The sequence below is a fragment of the Pocillopora verrucosa genome, chromosome 6 (assembly GCF_036669915.1).
Source record: "Pocillopora verrucosa isolate sample1 chromosome 6, ASM3666991v2, whole genome shotgun sequence".
In the NCBI taxonomy this organism is placed as follows: Eukaryota; Metazoa; Cnidaria; class Anthozoa; order Scleractinia; family Pocilloporidae; genus Pocillopora; species Pocillopora verrucosa.
The window spans coordinates 14703473-14720418 of record NC_089317.1 but is presented as its reverse complement, the minus strand read 5'-3'; the positions used below and the strand labels follow the sequence as shown (position 1 = coordinate 14720418).

The 16946-nt window shown below is 34.6% G+C and overlaps 1 protein-coding gene across 3 annotated transcripts in view; it reads left to right on the top strand.

Annotated features, from left to right (window-relative positions):
• Window positions 1-16946, top strand: part of LOC131773581 (cysteine-rich motor neuron 1 protein) — a 34740-nt gene that overhangs the window by 593 nt on the left and 17201 nt on the right. For all 3 annotated transcript variants that reach the window (XM_059089526.2, XM_066168317.1, XM_059089525.2), the window contains exons 2-7: window positions 3029-3317; window positions 3527-3742; window positions 5820-5889; window positions 6349-6548; window positions 12316-12378; window positions 15311-15496. In XM_059089526.2, the coding sequence (XP_058945509.2) occupies window positions 3041-3317; window positions 3527-3742; window positions 5820-5889; window positions 6349-6548; window positions 12316-12378; window positions 15311-15496 (1012 nt within the window). In that variant the 5' untranslated portion in view covers window positions 3029-3040. The remainder of the gene's footprint in view (window positions 1-3028; window positions 3318-3526; window positions 3743-5819; window positions 5890-6348; window positions 6549-12315; window positions 12379-15310; window positions 15497-16946) is intronic.

Below are 16946 nucleotides of genomic sequence, written 5' to 3'. Positions count from 1 at the left end.
CGTTTTTTAGCTAAAGCGAAGTTCTCAGCATGCTATCAGATTATTGTTTGCGCCCGAAATACATCAAAAGCTTTCGTTATAAAATTGGATAATTCTCAGTTGCTCACATTCTTCCCGGAAAAGACTTTTGTTGACTTACATTATCATTTATTAAACAGAAAGAGATAACATTTCCAATGACATGAGAGATTTCTTCCAAAAATTGGTTTTGAATAATAGAGCGGGTAAAGGACGCGCTGCTGGGGTCGGGTTTCGTCCTACAATAATGTGGCAGTCGGCCAAAACGTATCAACTGTGACCTTTGCTGTCTGAACTTACAGAGAAATCAACAGTGGAAGAAGAGGTCTCGCCAACCGATTAATTCGTGCCAAAAATTGATTTAAGGGGGCCAGGCATTGTTGTTTAAGTACAGTTGCACTTGGCCTCATGTTACCGTGTTGACGCCCATCACCTTCACTTTGTCAAAGTATGTCTGTTGGTTGTTCAGGCCAGAAAAAGAAGAAGGGGATATCGCTTATGGGTGCATTCCCTTGCTAATTAGTTTCCTTACTCAAGCACTTCTCAATCACCTGCCATTGAAATATAGCGAGAATGTGAAATATTTCACTCTTAAAAAATTTGCTGCACAAACAGTTCAGACAGTTGATTTGCAGTTTTTACATTTTCTGAAAAATGGGTAGGTTAGGGGAATTGGAAACAAAGTAGTTTAAGGGATGGCCTCAGTCTACAAGAAAGCCAAAAATTTTTCTCTGAATCCAGTTTATATGCCTTGGACTATTGTTAATAGGAACAAAGGAAATTAATTTCTCGCTCATACTACTATTTGTCATTAATAGGATGCAAATGTTGCAGACGGATATTTACTCAAGAATACTCTTTCTTAAAGTTTTACAGTCAGTGGAAGCCTTTTTTGTTTGAGAGAGTAATTTAACTCTCTATTGACAGCATTCCAATGTCCACATTGTCAACGTCATGTTGACAATGTATTAAAACAATTTGTTCCAAAATATTTGGGGCTTCCATTAGTGTCAATCAAACACAGACTGTCTTTAAGCTAAAAGATGAATATATATTTCCTCTGAGGGTTATTGTTTCCCCTTGATTTCAATATTGAGATACTAGTAAAGGCAACATTAAATAGGGTGTGGCACCCTCTTTCCTTGTCATGGTCATGGCATTAAGTAGAAACATAGGGAATTGTATTTCAATTGACTTCAGTTTGCTGTCACCATGAAAATGCAGCTGAATTAAAGTTAAGGTCTGAGTATGACATTCTCTACATGTAGTAGAAGTGCCTGGTTTGGAAATCTGATGGACTCATTGGTCATGTGTTTTGGTGGATATTTCCCAAAATTTGACCTGACTTTGCAGAATGTTCAGTAGTGTTCCAATCATTTAGAACTAACAGACAAAAAATTTTAGTATCTTATTCTCTGGTTATAATGTCTTGTTCATAGTCAGGAGCTTCTAACCTAAACTGAATTTGAATTCAATTATGCATTTAATTTTTCTAACTTTTTGTAAGGTTATTCTATAGTTAGGTAGGAAGTATTAATTTGATGTGCACTTTACTCAATTTTTTTTTCATTTTGAGAAAGTTTATTTTGTTAGATATTAAATGTTCTTTCATTTAAAAGAACAATCGAGTCTTCCCTAGAAGATTGTGTAAGGCAGAATAGATCATGAGTAATTGCTAATGGGAGATTCTATTTTAGGTGCAGGATTGAAGGCTATAATTGTTGACATTATAATCCATCTCAAATTTTTCCCAGCAATGATTTTCCCTTGTTTTCAAACCTTACATTCAATCTGATGAAACTCTTCCTCATAAAGATATTCAAGGGATGCTAAACACAATACTCCAAATTGTTTGAATGTATGTATTTGTATGTATCTTTGGACTTAGAATGGTTTATTGGTTTAATTCTTTTTGCAGGGTGGAGTAACTAAGAATTAAAAAATACATCAACCTTACAATTGCATTTTAAAATGAAGCTAAATATTAAATGTGAAAGTAAATGCAAAAAAAGTGCACAACATTTAAGGACAGACAGTTAAGTGAAAGCTTAGATGCCAGTGTTTTCCTCCATGGTCCCAGTCCTCAAAATTCATGTGACTCGCTAATTTAGAGGTTTCTTTATTTCCTTATTCTGAAAAATTCAAGCAGACTGGCTCGTTCTACATTCATACAATCATTAATTACTGGTCAAATATTTAATTTAATGCATTCAATATTTCATTGTTTCTCTGTGCATCATAATTTTATCAATGTCAGTTATTTAAGTTTTCTTTTCAACATTCCACCTGGGAAACTTATGATCAAATAAGCAAAGTGAAAAATATGTATGAAGTATGAAGGCAGCAAGCCATACATGGGGGAAATTTGTCGAAAAAAGGATACAGGATTGTAACTTTCCTTAAATAGATGGTCATATCCCAGTCCTTCAGTTGTCCTTAGTGGTTCAATTTGATTGTACATAAATTGAATACCAGCCATCTATTTAACTTTCCTTAAATAGATGGTTATATCCCAGTCCAATTCATTTCGTTGTCCCTAGTGGTTCAATTTGATTGTACACAAAGTGAACCACCTTGGGACAAAATGCATGCTTAATAATTTGTAATTTTTGTTTCCCAACAATGGAAGCTGTAGGTTATCATGGCTTTTCATTTCTTATTGTTTTTTTCTAGTTGTTTCTCTATTTTAGTATATTTCTAACTAATGTACATTGCTGGCACCCTTTATTACCAGGTTCATGTAATGTAAGCTGTTTTTTTTAATCAGGTTATGATGTCAGATCACTCTTTCAGTTTGAGGAAGTGACCTATCATTTACAGAACTGCAGAATATTGTTTGTGCCAAGTAACTTATTAAAATGATAATTACACACATGGACCATTATTTGTGGGAAGGTATTTGTAACACAGGTGGTGGGCTTTCAATCAGTGTACAGTCGATGATCATAATATTTTTATTGTACTACTTGTTGGATTGACACTAATAATTATTACAATCTTTTTATTCTAGACTTTTGTGAAAATGGAGGCTAGATTGCTGCTTATTGGAAGCTTTTTAGTGGCACTGACCCCATTGATGTCTCTGTCGTGTCTTCCATGCAAACGGGTACAGTGTTCTCCTCCTACCAATTGCAAGGGAGGTGTGGTAAATTCTAGAGGTGGCTGTTGTAGTGTTTGTGCAAAGGTTGAAGGGGAATTATGTGGTGGGCAGTTGGAGAGGATGGGACGTTGTGATGCTGGTCTGAAATGTGTGGTGCGGGGTGGGCATTATGGAGCAGGAGTAGGCACATGTAAACCTGGTAAGTTTATCCACAATGTTAATTATTAATGTGGCCTTCTTGTTGTATGACTATGTGATTTGGATCAAAGAAGGATATCCTTCATTGACTAGTTGATAAATTTTCCTTTGCAGTTTAATCTCAGAAACCCAGGCACAGGTCTGAAGATCAGATCAAGAGAATCAGTTAGATTAACTATTTTATTACTTTATTTACTTTCTATTATGTAGCTGTTTGTAAAGGAAAGAAGTGTGGCTTTCGCAAGATTTGTACCTTAGGGAATGATGGCTTTCCTATGTGCAGCTGTTCTCAAAGTTGTGCTGGTTTCAAGCATGAGCCAGTGTGTGGATTTTGCAATGGAAAACAATACAGCAATGAATGTGAACTCCTCAAAGATGAGTGCCTTTCTGGGAGTGCAATAGGAATCATGAGAGGAATCTGTAAAAGTAAGATCAATAGACTTGCTGTTTCATAATTCTTAATGACTTCTTCAGAATAAGATTGAGATTGTTTTTCACAAATCTCAAACTTTGATTTGATACCCTTCTCTTGTGTATGTTTATTTTGAAGTCAAAGTAGACTGACCTGAGGAGATATATTTAAACATCCCAATCAGAAGAATATTGAATGAGGAGTTGCCTTCTGAGCATCTCTGAAAGAAATTTACTTGTGCAAGTTGAGTTGTTTTTGCAGCCACTAATGTGGTTGATTTTGGGGATATCATTGAAAAACTCTATCATGACCATAAGTTTACCAGTTAGTAAATTGAAAAATTCCACTTTCAATTATTTATCAACAAAAATTATGTTTTAAATGTTTTCATGTAATTCAAGCTTTTCTCTCTACTATTTCATTGCTACACTTCAAGGTTGCCACCCTATAAAAGCAAGTTTGTTTCCAGTTTTGTATTTCACTCATTTATAGGGTGGTAGATGCAAGACTTTCAGTTTCTTTATTTAGGTGTCCAAATTTGTGTCAATGAAGGATATCTGTTGTTGTCTTACTTCTTTATTTCCTTATTTTGGGCTGAAACAAGTTAATTAAGCGTCTTCGTTTGAAAACATAAAGGGAGAAACAGCTTGATGTCTAATGCCTGGTTGAATTTCTTGAGATAGTCTTGCTGATTGACAAGACACCAACCAAAACCACTCACTTTCTGTGGCTACTGCCTCCCATTTAATATGAGGCAAAGCCACTTTGTTATGTGGATGTAAGAGGCTAAGAGGCTAAGAGTGAGTCAGAGCAACAATATAATGCATAACTTCATTTTTTCAGAGTATCTTTGTAGTGTGACATCTGCATCAAAGATTATTGGGTGCAGCATACACTGAAGAGAGAAAATGTGTTTTAAACAACTTTTTTTTGTGCATAACTACACCCAAGATATGATTTTCTCAGTGGTTGCCGTAAGGCTACATTCAAAATCACTTCATAGTGGCCTCTTGCCTGCATGATAAAAGAAACAAACAAACTGAAACTTTTCCATGCAGGAGAAACAAATAAATGTGATCAGCATATCATACAAACTTTAATAAAAACATTCCATTGAAAACAGAGAACTTTAGCATTTAGATTAGCTGGCTGTTTTCAACAGAACTTAAGAACTTTTTGTAGCAGAAAGATATGTGAGGTGTGATCGCAGCGTGAAGGAAACTTTGAGAAAATTTATTTTGTTTTGCTGGAATGGTGGCATATCCTAAAACACAGAATCACAGAATATCCCAAAACACTGAGTGACAGAATATTCTAAATTGTGAAATGCCTTATTGCATGAAACAAAAGTCTCATGAAAAATGGAATTGTAATGAGATTAGTAGATTATTTATATCTAGCAGGCAAAGTTAAAAGAATCAAGTATGATGCTGCAGGCTTCTCTGTTTTGCATGTGCCTTCAAATTGTCTGCAACACTTCCTTCTAGCATCATTATAATTAACCTCTATTTCTGTTGTATGGTATAAAAATAGTGCTAAATTGGTAGCCACCTGCAGACTGCTCATTTTTTGTTTGAGGTCATGTAACATTGGGTGTGTCTGGGTAACATCAACAGCATGCACTTTCTACAACTGTCCAAAGTTAGTCCAATAACAGCAAAATAAGGGGATTTGCATTTGACTAAATTTCACCTAATGGTGGTCTGAAAAGATAGTGGTGAGGACCCCTATACCCTTTATTTTTCCCATGTATATGCAAATCATAGGAACAAGTTTTGTGGGGATTTTGGTAATTACAATTTTTTTTCTAGTTTTTACATTTAGCCTCTCTTTTTGTGGAATCTAAAATTCAGGACCTTGGTTAGGCATTCATTTACCACAAAGCCCTTACAGCACTGTACCCACATGTACGCATCGCATATCTGTTTTTGTTATTACCACATTATGCATTGCAGTGCATTGTATGCATTGCATACCTATTTTTGTCAGTACCACATTTTGAAGTCATCTATAATCTATTACTGAACAGATGGTAACATGGAATCTATTTGGTAAACTAACAATACTTACTGAAGAATTTTGCAATGACAGAGTGTTATCATGGTACTAAGACATACTTATTTGGTGAGACCAGGACAGGAAAAGACTCTTGTGAATCATGGTTAGTACAGATTCTTGCCATTTGTAATGCATATTTTTATAAGAAATGCAAACATGTTCATATGTAGGCCTGATAGACTTCCATAATTTAAGGATCTGTTTCCCTCTGGAGCTGTGAAAACAACATGTATGTTGCGAGTCTCTAAAAAGCATATTTTACGAAGGGAATATGGACACATTTACCTAGAATGTGAATTCTGATTTTGGGCTTAAACTTAAAATAAACGAGATATGAGATGACAATTAAGCTATGATTTTTGATGAAATGTGCGTTTCTTATTCTGACTCAAAACATAAGGAAAAAGTGTTATTGTAGAATCTTTGTTCAATTTGTCCAGAAAGTGCCTCTCTTAAGTATGTAATTGCATCCTAAAAAAGTCCATTATACACTTGTATACTTGTACTTGGTTGAAAAAAAAAGTACAAATTCAAAACTAAATTTTTCCTTGTTATGTGACAGCACCTGTTCTCATGGAGAATGGAAATGCCATTATTCAACTCAGTGTCAAAAGCAAAAGTCAAGAAGCTGCCAAATAGCTGTGTTAGGAAAGAAAAGTCAGTCAGATTGTCCTAGAGGCTTTTTTTGCAAAGTTCAGATTCCAGGAATTCCAGAGGCCAATATTCCAGATGTAGCAGTGTGTGTACCCGATGATTCCTCAAGTATGTTGACATATGAGTAGGAGTGTAGGTCACATGACCTGTAGTCACATTTTCCCAGCAAGTTGCTCAAATTTCTCTCGAGTGTAATCACAGGTCTCTCAAATGTGGTCATGTCACTCTATATAAGATAAGCCAAACTCATTGATCACCTACTGACATTGCCAGTATGGTTACTGGTCAAGTTCATTAACTTTTCCAGACTAAATGGCTCCCAAAGGAGCTCTGTGTTAATATGTTTCCTGTCCTCCCTGATCCATGTGTGTAGTATTCCCAACCCTTGTGAACTGAATTCCCAACTTTCTGGGAATTCCTAGGAATTCTCAAAAATTCCTAATTATGCAAATAACCCTTGCAAACTGAATTCCCAGTTTTCTGGGAATTCCTAGGAATTCTCAAAAATTCCTAACTTTGCAAATTAGCTCTGATTTAAAAAGCTGAGGACTTGGAATTCCCAGGAATTCCTAGGAATTCTCAGCTATACAAACTACTGGTACCTATAATTTAAGAAGGGTGGAATTCTTGGGAATTTCTGGGAATGTAATTTGAGGCAATTTAAATACCCTGAGGTCCACGTAAATTCTAAGAAATTCTCAATACCTTGAATGTGAAGGTTTTTAAGAAAAGGAGTAATTTCAGAGGCTTAAAACTTTGGCTCAATAAAAGATATACTATACAAAACTTACCAAGAGATATACAAACATGTTTATTTTTATAACTTAAAGATCATGAAATTTATTATTCAAACTAAGTTTTAGTAAATCTCTACATTAATATGGATTTTCTCATGAACCAGCAGTCAATTATGTTAAATGGAAATTACCAATTAATCCAATGTACTCATATCACAGATTTGCTTTCTAACCTCAAAGGACTCTTGGATTCCATGATCATAAAATATTTTTGTTGTGATGCAAATTAATGTCTCATGTTCACTGATGTGCCAAATTCATCAAACATTCATTAGCTGTTACTTGGTACACAACTTCTGCAATAATTAACAATGATTTCATTGTTATCTACACTTGAAGAACTTTGTTAGTTATGAACATAAGTTACTTCCCTAACCTTCTATTACTGGTTGCCTTTGTTAGAAAACCTTGGAACAGTCAAGCTCAGTTGCCTCAAACACTGTCAGAGACTCTTTGTTGACATTATTTTTAGTAGAAATTTCATGCCTTAGACAAACAAATTCAACACCTAATTAATCTTTCTTTTTTCATGATTGTTGTTGCTGTATCTTTTTTTTCGCGACTAATTGCTGTAATTTGTTTTGCTGTTTTTATTCTTACAAAACATTTTGTAAGAGTTCCAATACTTGTGGATCATCCACACACTTTGCAAACATTTGGCATGCAGACAAGACAGAGGTAGTCAATGTTCCCTTTGAGAAAAAACACCTTTTAAATGACGTCTTCAATTTACTTTATTTGAAACTCTGATCTGAAAATATTTGTCAACAAGACTTGTTAGTAGTGAGAAGTACAAACCAAGTTTCCTTTCATAACTTAATTTCTTAAATGTCCCAATCACTGGATCTCTCAAAAAATATAACATCTTTTTATTTTTTTGTGCAAAATACAAGTTCTTCTTTATATACAAATGAAAAGTGCAAGTCACACTTCAGTAATAGCAGCTCTAAAGTTTACTTGTTGTTCTTCTCTGTCTGTCAGCTATCAACAAAATTGTTTTATACTTCGGACAGTGCATAACTATTTGTGGACCAGAGTTCCAATGCACCTCTGTAATCGCATATATATATGTTATTTGCTGGCTGGGAGGTCCGTATGGTGAAAAACTGTGACCGAGGTCTTGAAAATACTGCCCGAGGCCGTAGGCCGAGGGCAGCATTTTCAAGACCGAGGTCACAGTTTTTCACCATATGGACCGACCCTTAGCCGGTAAATAACATATTTATTGTTTTTAAACTTGACGAAATTCTTTCCGAAAGAACCCAAATGATTTATGGACGTAAATACGGCATGATCTTCTATAAACTGAACAATTTTTGAGTGGGTAAATGGTAGTTAAAATAGAGGTGATGCAAATTTAAGAGAGATGCCTCAGCGAAACATTTTCATTTCCGTAACGATAAAGGTGATTTAAAAGGCTTCCAAACAAACTTTGAAACATCATTTTTACAAGTATCTGTCACAATCTGACACCTGTCAATTAGAGAGCGCGCAAGAAAAAAAAGCGTAGGAACATTTGAAAACAAACAGAACTAGTTTGGCAAGGACTGTCACGACAATGTTTTCTTCAAAATCAGTTAATGATCTAACGGAAAGTATTATTCACTCTCATCGACCATTCATTCATGTACGAAGATTTACCTCTGTTCATCAAGTAAACGGCCAGGAAAGTAATTGTGAGTAAATTCAATTTTTTTATTTTGAAGTTGTGAGAGTTTGCTCGTTTGTTTGCTGTAATGGCGTGTTTAACTCTGATCTTTCCTTCACAAAAACTAAATTCGAACGGCACACTCCAACGAGACACAAGGGAATGTAATGCGGCCTTTTCTCAAAAAATTCCTTCAATTTCTGTTGTGCAATTTAAGGTACAAATGTCCAAATTGAACGGAATTGGAAAGACTCACCAGGAGCGTATATTTTTTGTAGAACTTAAATTAAAACTTCGCTCGCTTTTTTCACTATGAACAAATTGCTCGAGAAAATTCAGATATTAAATGAATGAAAGTTCCATCGTTCAGTTTAACTGTAACCAAATACCTCACGTTTCAACTTTCTGGGTACTTTTTGTGAACGATTAAAATTAATTGCAGACGGTTTTTAGGCCGCTTGTCAACCAACGTAATGACACTATTGTTTATACAAATTCATTCTGAAACCAATATTTTTCTGTCAACCAAAGTGATTTGATAGAGAGAAAAGAGAGGATTCATAAGTTATTTATCGGCTTGAGGTAATGACCGACGTGTTTGCTTTAAAATACTGCCCAGCCGGAAAACGAGGTATATTTATGAAAAATGACAACAAAAGTTGGGATGTACTCGGCGACTCACGAAAGCATTACCGTGGCCCATGGGCAGAGATAGGAAAATACTGACCGGGTAAAGAACCAATCAGATTGCAAGATTCATTACCGTGCCCTCTAAAAAAACAATAAAGTTACTTCTGTCTCTTGTACAAATGTTTCTCCTTTGTAAGACACACTCTACTCTGTTGTCACCACTGCTTTAAGTTCAGTGGAAACAACTGACTGAGGAATCGAGATGGTGGTGTTTGAACATGTTGCTGAATGCTTGCTATGGTCAAGCTTTGTAGATTTAGGTACTGGTACACTGGGGTCGTCTATGTATCCCTTATACTTCCTAATGTGGTATCCTTCTTTTATAAATATGAGGGTAAAAGACGATTTGTAGTCGCATTCAAAACTGTGATTGGCTTGTGTTATTCCTCACCTTTGCCATGAACACAACTCCAGTGAGTTTCGAGTCTTTGTTTCCTCGACAACTTTCGGCCACAAATCATGCATTTGTAGTACAATCAATTCTTATTGATTATTTCTACATAGAGTGAGCTCACATCATTATTTATGTCACCAAGGTATCCATCGTCTAGAAGGAGAGAACTGGTTAGAGAAGTCAGAATAAAGTTGTGCGCTTCTCTTAACACTGCAATTGGCAAGCCAGCAGATTCACTCTGCTAGCCAATGACAAGTCCTAAACGATCCACGTGATCATACCCGTGATCGGAAACAAAGAAGACTCCATTTGGCACTCATCTTTGAATGTACTTTTCATCGGTTGATTGCTCATGCATTAAGTTATTTCTTTTCTCAACTGTTTTGCTTAATATAACATTTCTAAAGATAGCTTTTATTGTGGTTCAATGGGAAAACGAGAACAGCGTGAGTGTTGTAAAATAAAAGAAAGTCGTTGGCGCTGTGGAGTTAAAAGAAGGGACAACAGTTGACATATCGACTGGTACAAACAAGGGTCCAGTAGCCATCTGTAAAGCTACAATTTTGAAAGTTTGTGGTGAGTAAAAATTGCAATATTCGTTACGTGATCAAAATCTTATAAAAGAATAGATGTAGAATAACTAGAATAATTCTGAGAATGGAATCAGTCACTTGCATGCCGCAGTTTCTTAAGCTTATGCTTTACAATGAATTAAACCTACAGTAAGGTTTCAAGATTCCTTTAGTCACGTTTGGGAACATTCAAGACTCATAATAGGAACTGTTATTGAACAAACCTTATTACATAAAGAAGCCCTCCTTGGTAAAAACAAAGTAATGTATTCAGCCCTTTTTTAGTAAAATCTATGGGAGAGATGTACTAACTCCAATATAAAAGTCACTCAATATAACAGAGATTTCTCAATTTGAGAACCCAATGAATGCCCTTTTCCTTATAGCCATGTTAAAGGCCTGGTCTGGGCTTTAAATATATATATTTACATACATTATTTTTTTTCAAATTCAGATGTCATGAATCCAGATACAAAATGGTCAAACTTTTTGTAGACAACCTCATTCAAGGCCAACTCATTGTGAGCCCAGGGAAAAAATACAAACAGCTGCTAAGTTTGCAGTTTAGGATAACTTCATTCTAATTTATTGTTACAGTTACAACTAGATTTTAATTAAAACATTAATTTTATTTATCTGTAATTGACCCCTTCGCTCCCAAGAGTGCTTGGTTTTTAAATATAATTTAAGATATTGTATTTTGGAAAAGAATCAACAGATTTTATTCACAATTTGTGTCAAACCAAATTTAATAATTGATTGGGACTATTTTATATGAAAAGCTGTAATTGAGGATTAATCCGTATGAAGTTTTCAAGGAAAGAAAAATAAATCAAATTCCATCCTAATATTACCACATGTTGATGTTAATACTTAATAAAAATGTTTTACATGTAAGCCTTAATTAAGCTTGTAATTAAATTTCATTGAATACTTGAATTTTAGTCGGGTTTTTTAATTTAAAGCATTTATTTTATATCATTAGCCTCAAATTTTTGCTTAAAATTTCCAGTAATTCTTAAACATTCCTAAAAATTCCTAAAAATTCCTGAAAATACCCTGAAATTCATAGGAATTTTTTTTAGATTTACAGCTTTTCAGGGAAAGTCATTGGTTCCTCTGTTGGCTATAATCTTGGAATTTTTTTGGAATTTCTGGGAATTTCTAGGAATTTCTAAGAACTTCTAGGTTTTTAGAGCCAGAGTTGTTATGGTTGGGAATTCCTAGGAATTCCCAGGAATTCCCAGTCCAAATTAACCATGAAAATTCACACCTTTATTCCTAGAAATTCCTAGGAATTCCAAAATCTTTTTCGCAAGGGTGTAGATATTTTATCACTTGGAGGTGGAGCAGGTTGTTTCTTATTGTTATTATCATGGAAAATTTTTCACTCTCAAAGATAAATTATTGCTGTTTGATGTTACGCAAGGTCTTTTTTGTTTTGATAAGAAAACTGTGGAATTTAAAAGTATTCTGATATTTGAGGTTGATAGGTGAAGCCAGGATGAACAACGCTCATTGACTTTGGGGAGTGATGTGACTGTACTCTTGGGTGGGGAGGGGTGGGGTGGTGAGTTGACCTGTTTTGAGGCTGACTTGTTTTGGGGTAACATGGCAGGCTTTGTTGGTGTTTTACACTTATCATTACTGAATTTATATGGTGCCATACTGGAGAGTGTGTCCTTGTTCCTACAAAGAAGACAACTGGTACTCGAGCATTTTACATGGTTTTCCTGCTGCTATTAAAGGTTCCCATTCTTATATTGATTTTTAGATATTGGTGAGGGAAGTGCTCCTGCAAAAACAACAGTGCCACCACCTACTTTACAGCTACAAGGTACATTCCTACAGGTTCTTAGCAATTATTTTTAGGGTACTATTAGTGACACCTTCTAAGAATTGATGTAGAGTGAATTTGACCATGCAATACCTCTGTCAGTGTAGATTCTCTTAAACCATCAGCCGAAGTAATGTTAAAGTGTCTCAGAGCCATTAATTGTACTAGAAACTATCATGGCACTGCGAATTTGTATTTTTTTATTGGCTTCAAATTTAAGATTAAAATTGTCAATCTAATTTTTTTTTTGCTCTCAGACTTTCTCATTTCCTCAAATGTTGTTATCCACATTCTATGCACCAAGGAAATCATTTCTTTATTTAGCAAGAAGCACATGTACGTTTTTTGTGTAGTATCCCCAAATGACATACACTCAATATGCCTTACAGTGAGGGTTTTTACTTAAAATTAGGTGAAATAGTCCAGATACATTCATTTTGATATGGATGTCTTGAGAATTTTAGTAACCTCTGTTACCCAAGACACTGAACAAGTCCAACTGATTTAAATCAAGACACTAAGGTATTGCTTCCTCAGAAAATTGATTAACCCAGATTTACTGTAGGGTGCTCATTGTGCAAATTTGAATCTTACTATCATCATGACTTTCATAATGGCCGCGGAGCATGAGACTGTTAATTACTTAAACATGAAACCGAGGTCAGAAAGGCCACACTTGAAGACAGCACTGTAAACAAAAGTTCAATTAAAGTTGAATACTAGGTGATCTGTTTTGACTAGATTCAGTTGAATTATTTACAAGAAGAGGAAATGGCGGCTCATTGTTGTGTTCCAGAATGTACAAAGAAATGCTACCGGAAAGATGATGGGACAAAAGTGTCTTATTTTTAATTTCCAACCTGTAATTGTGCAAAAGTGAAACAAAGACTTTGGAAATTTTGACACTAGCTAATGTACTTTTCTTTTGTCCCTTTAATTTATTCTGTCAACACCTTTTTCATGGGAAAAAATATATTAATGATATTTACACTTGTTTTCAATAACATTGCAATTTAAAAATATTTAAATCAAATATATATGTTGTTTTCTTATCCAAAAGGTGATGAGCAATGCATGTATATTTCACATTAAAGAAAAAATATATTTTTTGTTTTGTTTGCCAGTCATTGTGCATACTAACATTGTCTTACACCAGCCTTTGTGTGGTACTGTTGACATCAATGACTGCAACTTCTTCAATAGTGAATTTTTTAACGTACCTTTGTTTCAGGGGTCATTCATCATCCAAACTACTATTTCATGAGCCATGTCAAAAGAAAATCTGTAGGTTGTAAACTCAAAGCTGCAACCTTGTAGCTACATTAAAAAAATATTTTAACTGTGGCTTATTATACAATTTCCATGCTGGCATGAAGGTCACAAAACAAGAGCAAAGTTAAACAGTTTAGCAGTCCTTCATGATTTTGTCAAGGCTACATGAAATCACAAAATAAACATATTTTGTGGAATGTGAACAACAATAGCAGAGTATGAACATGAATGAAAGTGATCTTCGCAGTGATGTGCACTACTTAGGCAGTAGTGAAAATAAGGCCTGAAAAAAATTCAGGCCTGTACGGGATTTGAACCCATGACCTCTGCGATACCGGTGCAGCGCTCTACCAACTGAGCTAACAAGCCAACTGGGAGCTGGTCATGATGGTGGTTCTAAATAAACCCGTGAAGTGATGAATAGATGGTTTGATATGACCTTCATATATTCTTAACCACCAATAGCAGAGTATGCTTCTGTTTATGCTCAAAATACCTAGTACTTTATGCATAAGAAGCCAGTAGAAACTAAAATCTCAACCAAATCATGAAAATTTTCCGAAAAAACATTATACCTACATGTTTTAGCTGTTAGTTATATTCAGCACTTTCTTTGGTGTCAAATGACAGCTTTACTGTAGCTGTTGAAGTCAAACCTAACTGAAAAAGTAGGTCCTACAGTATGAATACCATCTCACCAAGAAATGGCCAGAACAATGGTGCAATTTGCCCATTTCTGATGTACATCGGTACAACTTACAGTAAAACTGTTCAGTGTGCATCTCTGGAAGGGTTTACTACCGAATGCTGCTTTTCTCAAATTGTTGTTGTGCTGTTATTATTACTGAAATATGCAACAAAGCCTTTGTGAAATTTCTAAGTTACTGCATTGTTTTCTAAGTTATTTCGAACAAGAAATGATTAAAGACCGTTGGTTCATTCTTCAGTGAGCAAAGGAAGTCAAATGGACTACTTCAGCGTTGAAGAAGAAATAAAAAAAATGACACCAGAGGAGTGTGTTCAATCCAATCTCTTGAAAGACTTATTTGGTTCATCATTTTCTACTATATTGTAAAACAATTAACCTTGACATTTCAAGGTCACATGCTTTTTTTCTTGATGGAATTTAACAAACTGTTTCAGATTATCTGATACTTTGGCTATGTAAACTGCTGCTGAACCATAGCTACAGGTATCAATATGCACTTAATTATTGGCCTCAAGAGAAACAAAACTCACTGTTTCCCATGGTGCCAATCTCATTGTGTTTTTTACACCGTCCAACTCAAAAAGATAAAACAATTTATGTAAGTATGAAGTCACCATAACACTTAGTTGCAAAATTTTTACAAATCCCAATTGTTTAAAACAAAATCCAAGTATCATATGTTTAAACTTCTGGTGAATACACCTTTTTGAGTTGGTGATTTTTGCTTGCATAAGGGTCTGATAGAGAGTTTTTATGCATGGCACATGATATGTTTTCCTCTAATCAGTGACCTATTTGAAATGTGAATTTGTTTTTAAGTTAAGAGTATATGACTATGCTAAATTAGGTGTATTTTATTGTAATGCATTGTACATGTTGACGCAGTAGTTGAGTTATTTTTTCAACAGTGGTATATTTTTAGATAAAGATGTTTTTAAAATTATGTTGTAGGCAACATACCAGCACAGTGCTTATTACCTCACAGTGAAGGTCCATGCAGGGCTGCATTTCAGCGTTGGTATTACAATAAGGAAAGGAGAAAGTGCATTACATTTTTGTATGGTGGATGTGAGGGAAATGCCAACAACTTTTACACTAAATCTGCCTGCAAGGTTTTTTGTATGCAACAAAACAGAAGTAAGTTTTTTGTCTTTGAGATGCCTTCACCAAGAACAGGTGTTGTTCTTGTTTTTACTTAATTCTGAAAAGGCTATGTCCATCTTTAGGCTTATACTATTTTCATAAATGAATCGAAACGAAACAAAACCAGGTGAGATATAAAAAAACTAAAGAAATAATGCAGATGTATTTTGTGAAAAGGTAAAGATATCTTTCTCAAGAATTTTGGAGTAATTGTTAATTAGCAAGAAGGGTTTTTATTCATTTTACAATATAGTAATTTTAAGAAGAGTTACTATTTTGGGAAATGTATTTTAATTCATGTGAGAAATAAGAGGAGGCAGAATTCTTTGGTGTAATACTAATTTGAAACATTTAGATGTTTTTTTTGTGACATGAAAGAGGTCATGTCACTGCAAAATAGTAACTCTTCTGAAAGTACTACTTTGTGAAATGATTAAAAATCCTCATCAATTGACGATTAGTCAAAAATCATTGTGAAAGTTATCTTTACCTTATTAGAAAGTAAATCTGCAGTTATTCCTGTCCCTTTGTTCCATCTCGCGTGGTTTTGTTTAAATAATAGAATAGAATAGAATAAGCATAGAATAGAATCTCGTGTGGTTTTGTTTTGTTTAAATAATAGAATAGAATAGAATAAGCATAGAATAATAGAATAACAATAAATACAATCATATCCAAGGACAAATACACAAGCATATCTCTGCACAAAATTGAGGCTACTTTGTTTGTTATTGTACAAATATTTTGCAACCCATGTAAAAAAATGTTTATGAGCAGCTTACTGATTGCTGGGATGTTTTCTTTGGAGTATTTTCTGGTACAACTTTATCAACAAAAAATATTTCCATTCTCTACCAACCATGAAATGTTCCCTTATTTTGAGTGAAGAATTATTAAAGTAGACAGTAAGTTTTTAAGATTGGGGAATATCACTTGAGTGATATCCTTGTTTTCCCCCCAGTTTAGCTGGGGAATATTCAGTTCTGTGGTGCATTTACACCAATATCGAGGGAGCAAAAATATATGATGGCTCATAATTGCTTTTAGATTGCAAGGAAGAGGGAGGATCAAGTTACTCATATAATTTGTAGAAGAGAAATGCTGCATAAACCAATGAATCAGTCATAGGAGGTCTCAAACAGTTTGTGCAATTTTTCACTTATGCCCGAGATTTAAACAGGTGGATGCCTTGTGGTGATTGCAGTTTTCAATATTTCAATAAGTTTTTCTGAAAACATTGCAATATGGCAAAACTGGTTAGATCTACAATAGAATCCTATTGGATTTGGTAAAGAGGTCTTTATGTTAAGATTACTTTTAAGAGGTTAAGTGCCATTGGCTTTTATGTGATGAAAGGTGGAAAACTATTACTGCATGCCTTGCTCAAACCTGTGGTGTTATATCATAAATGAATGGCTAACTGACAGATACTGCCTTCTTTTTT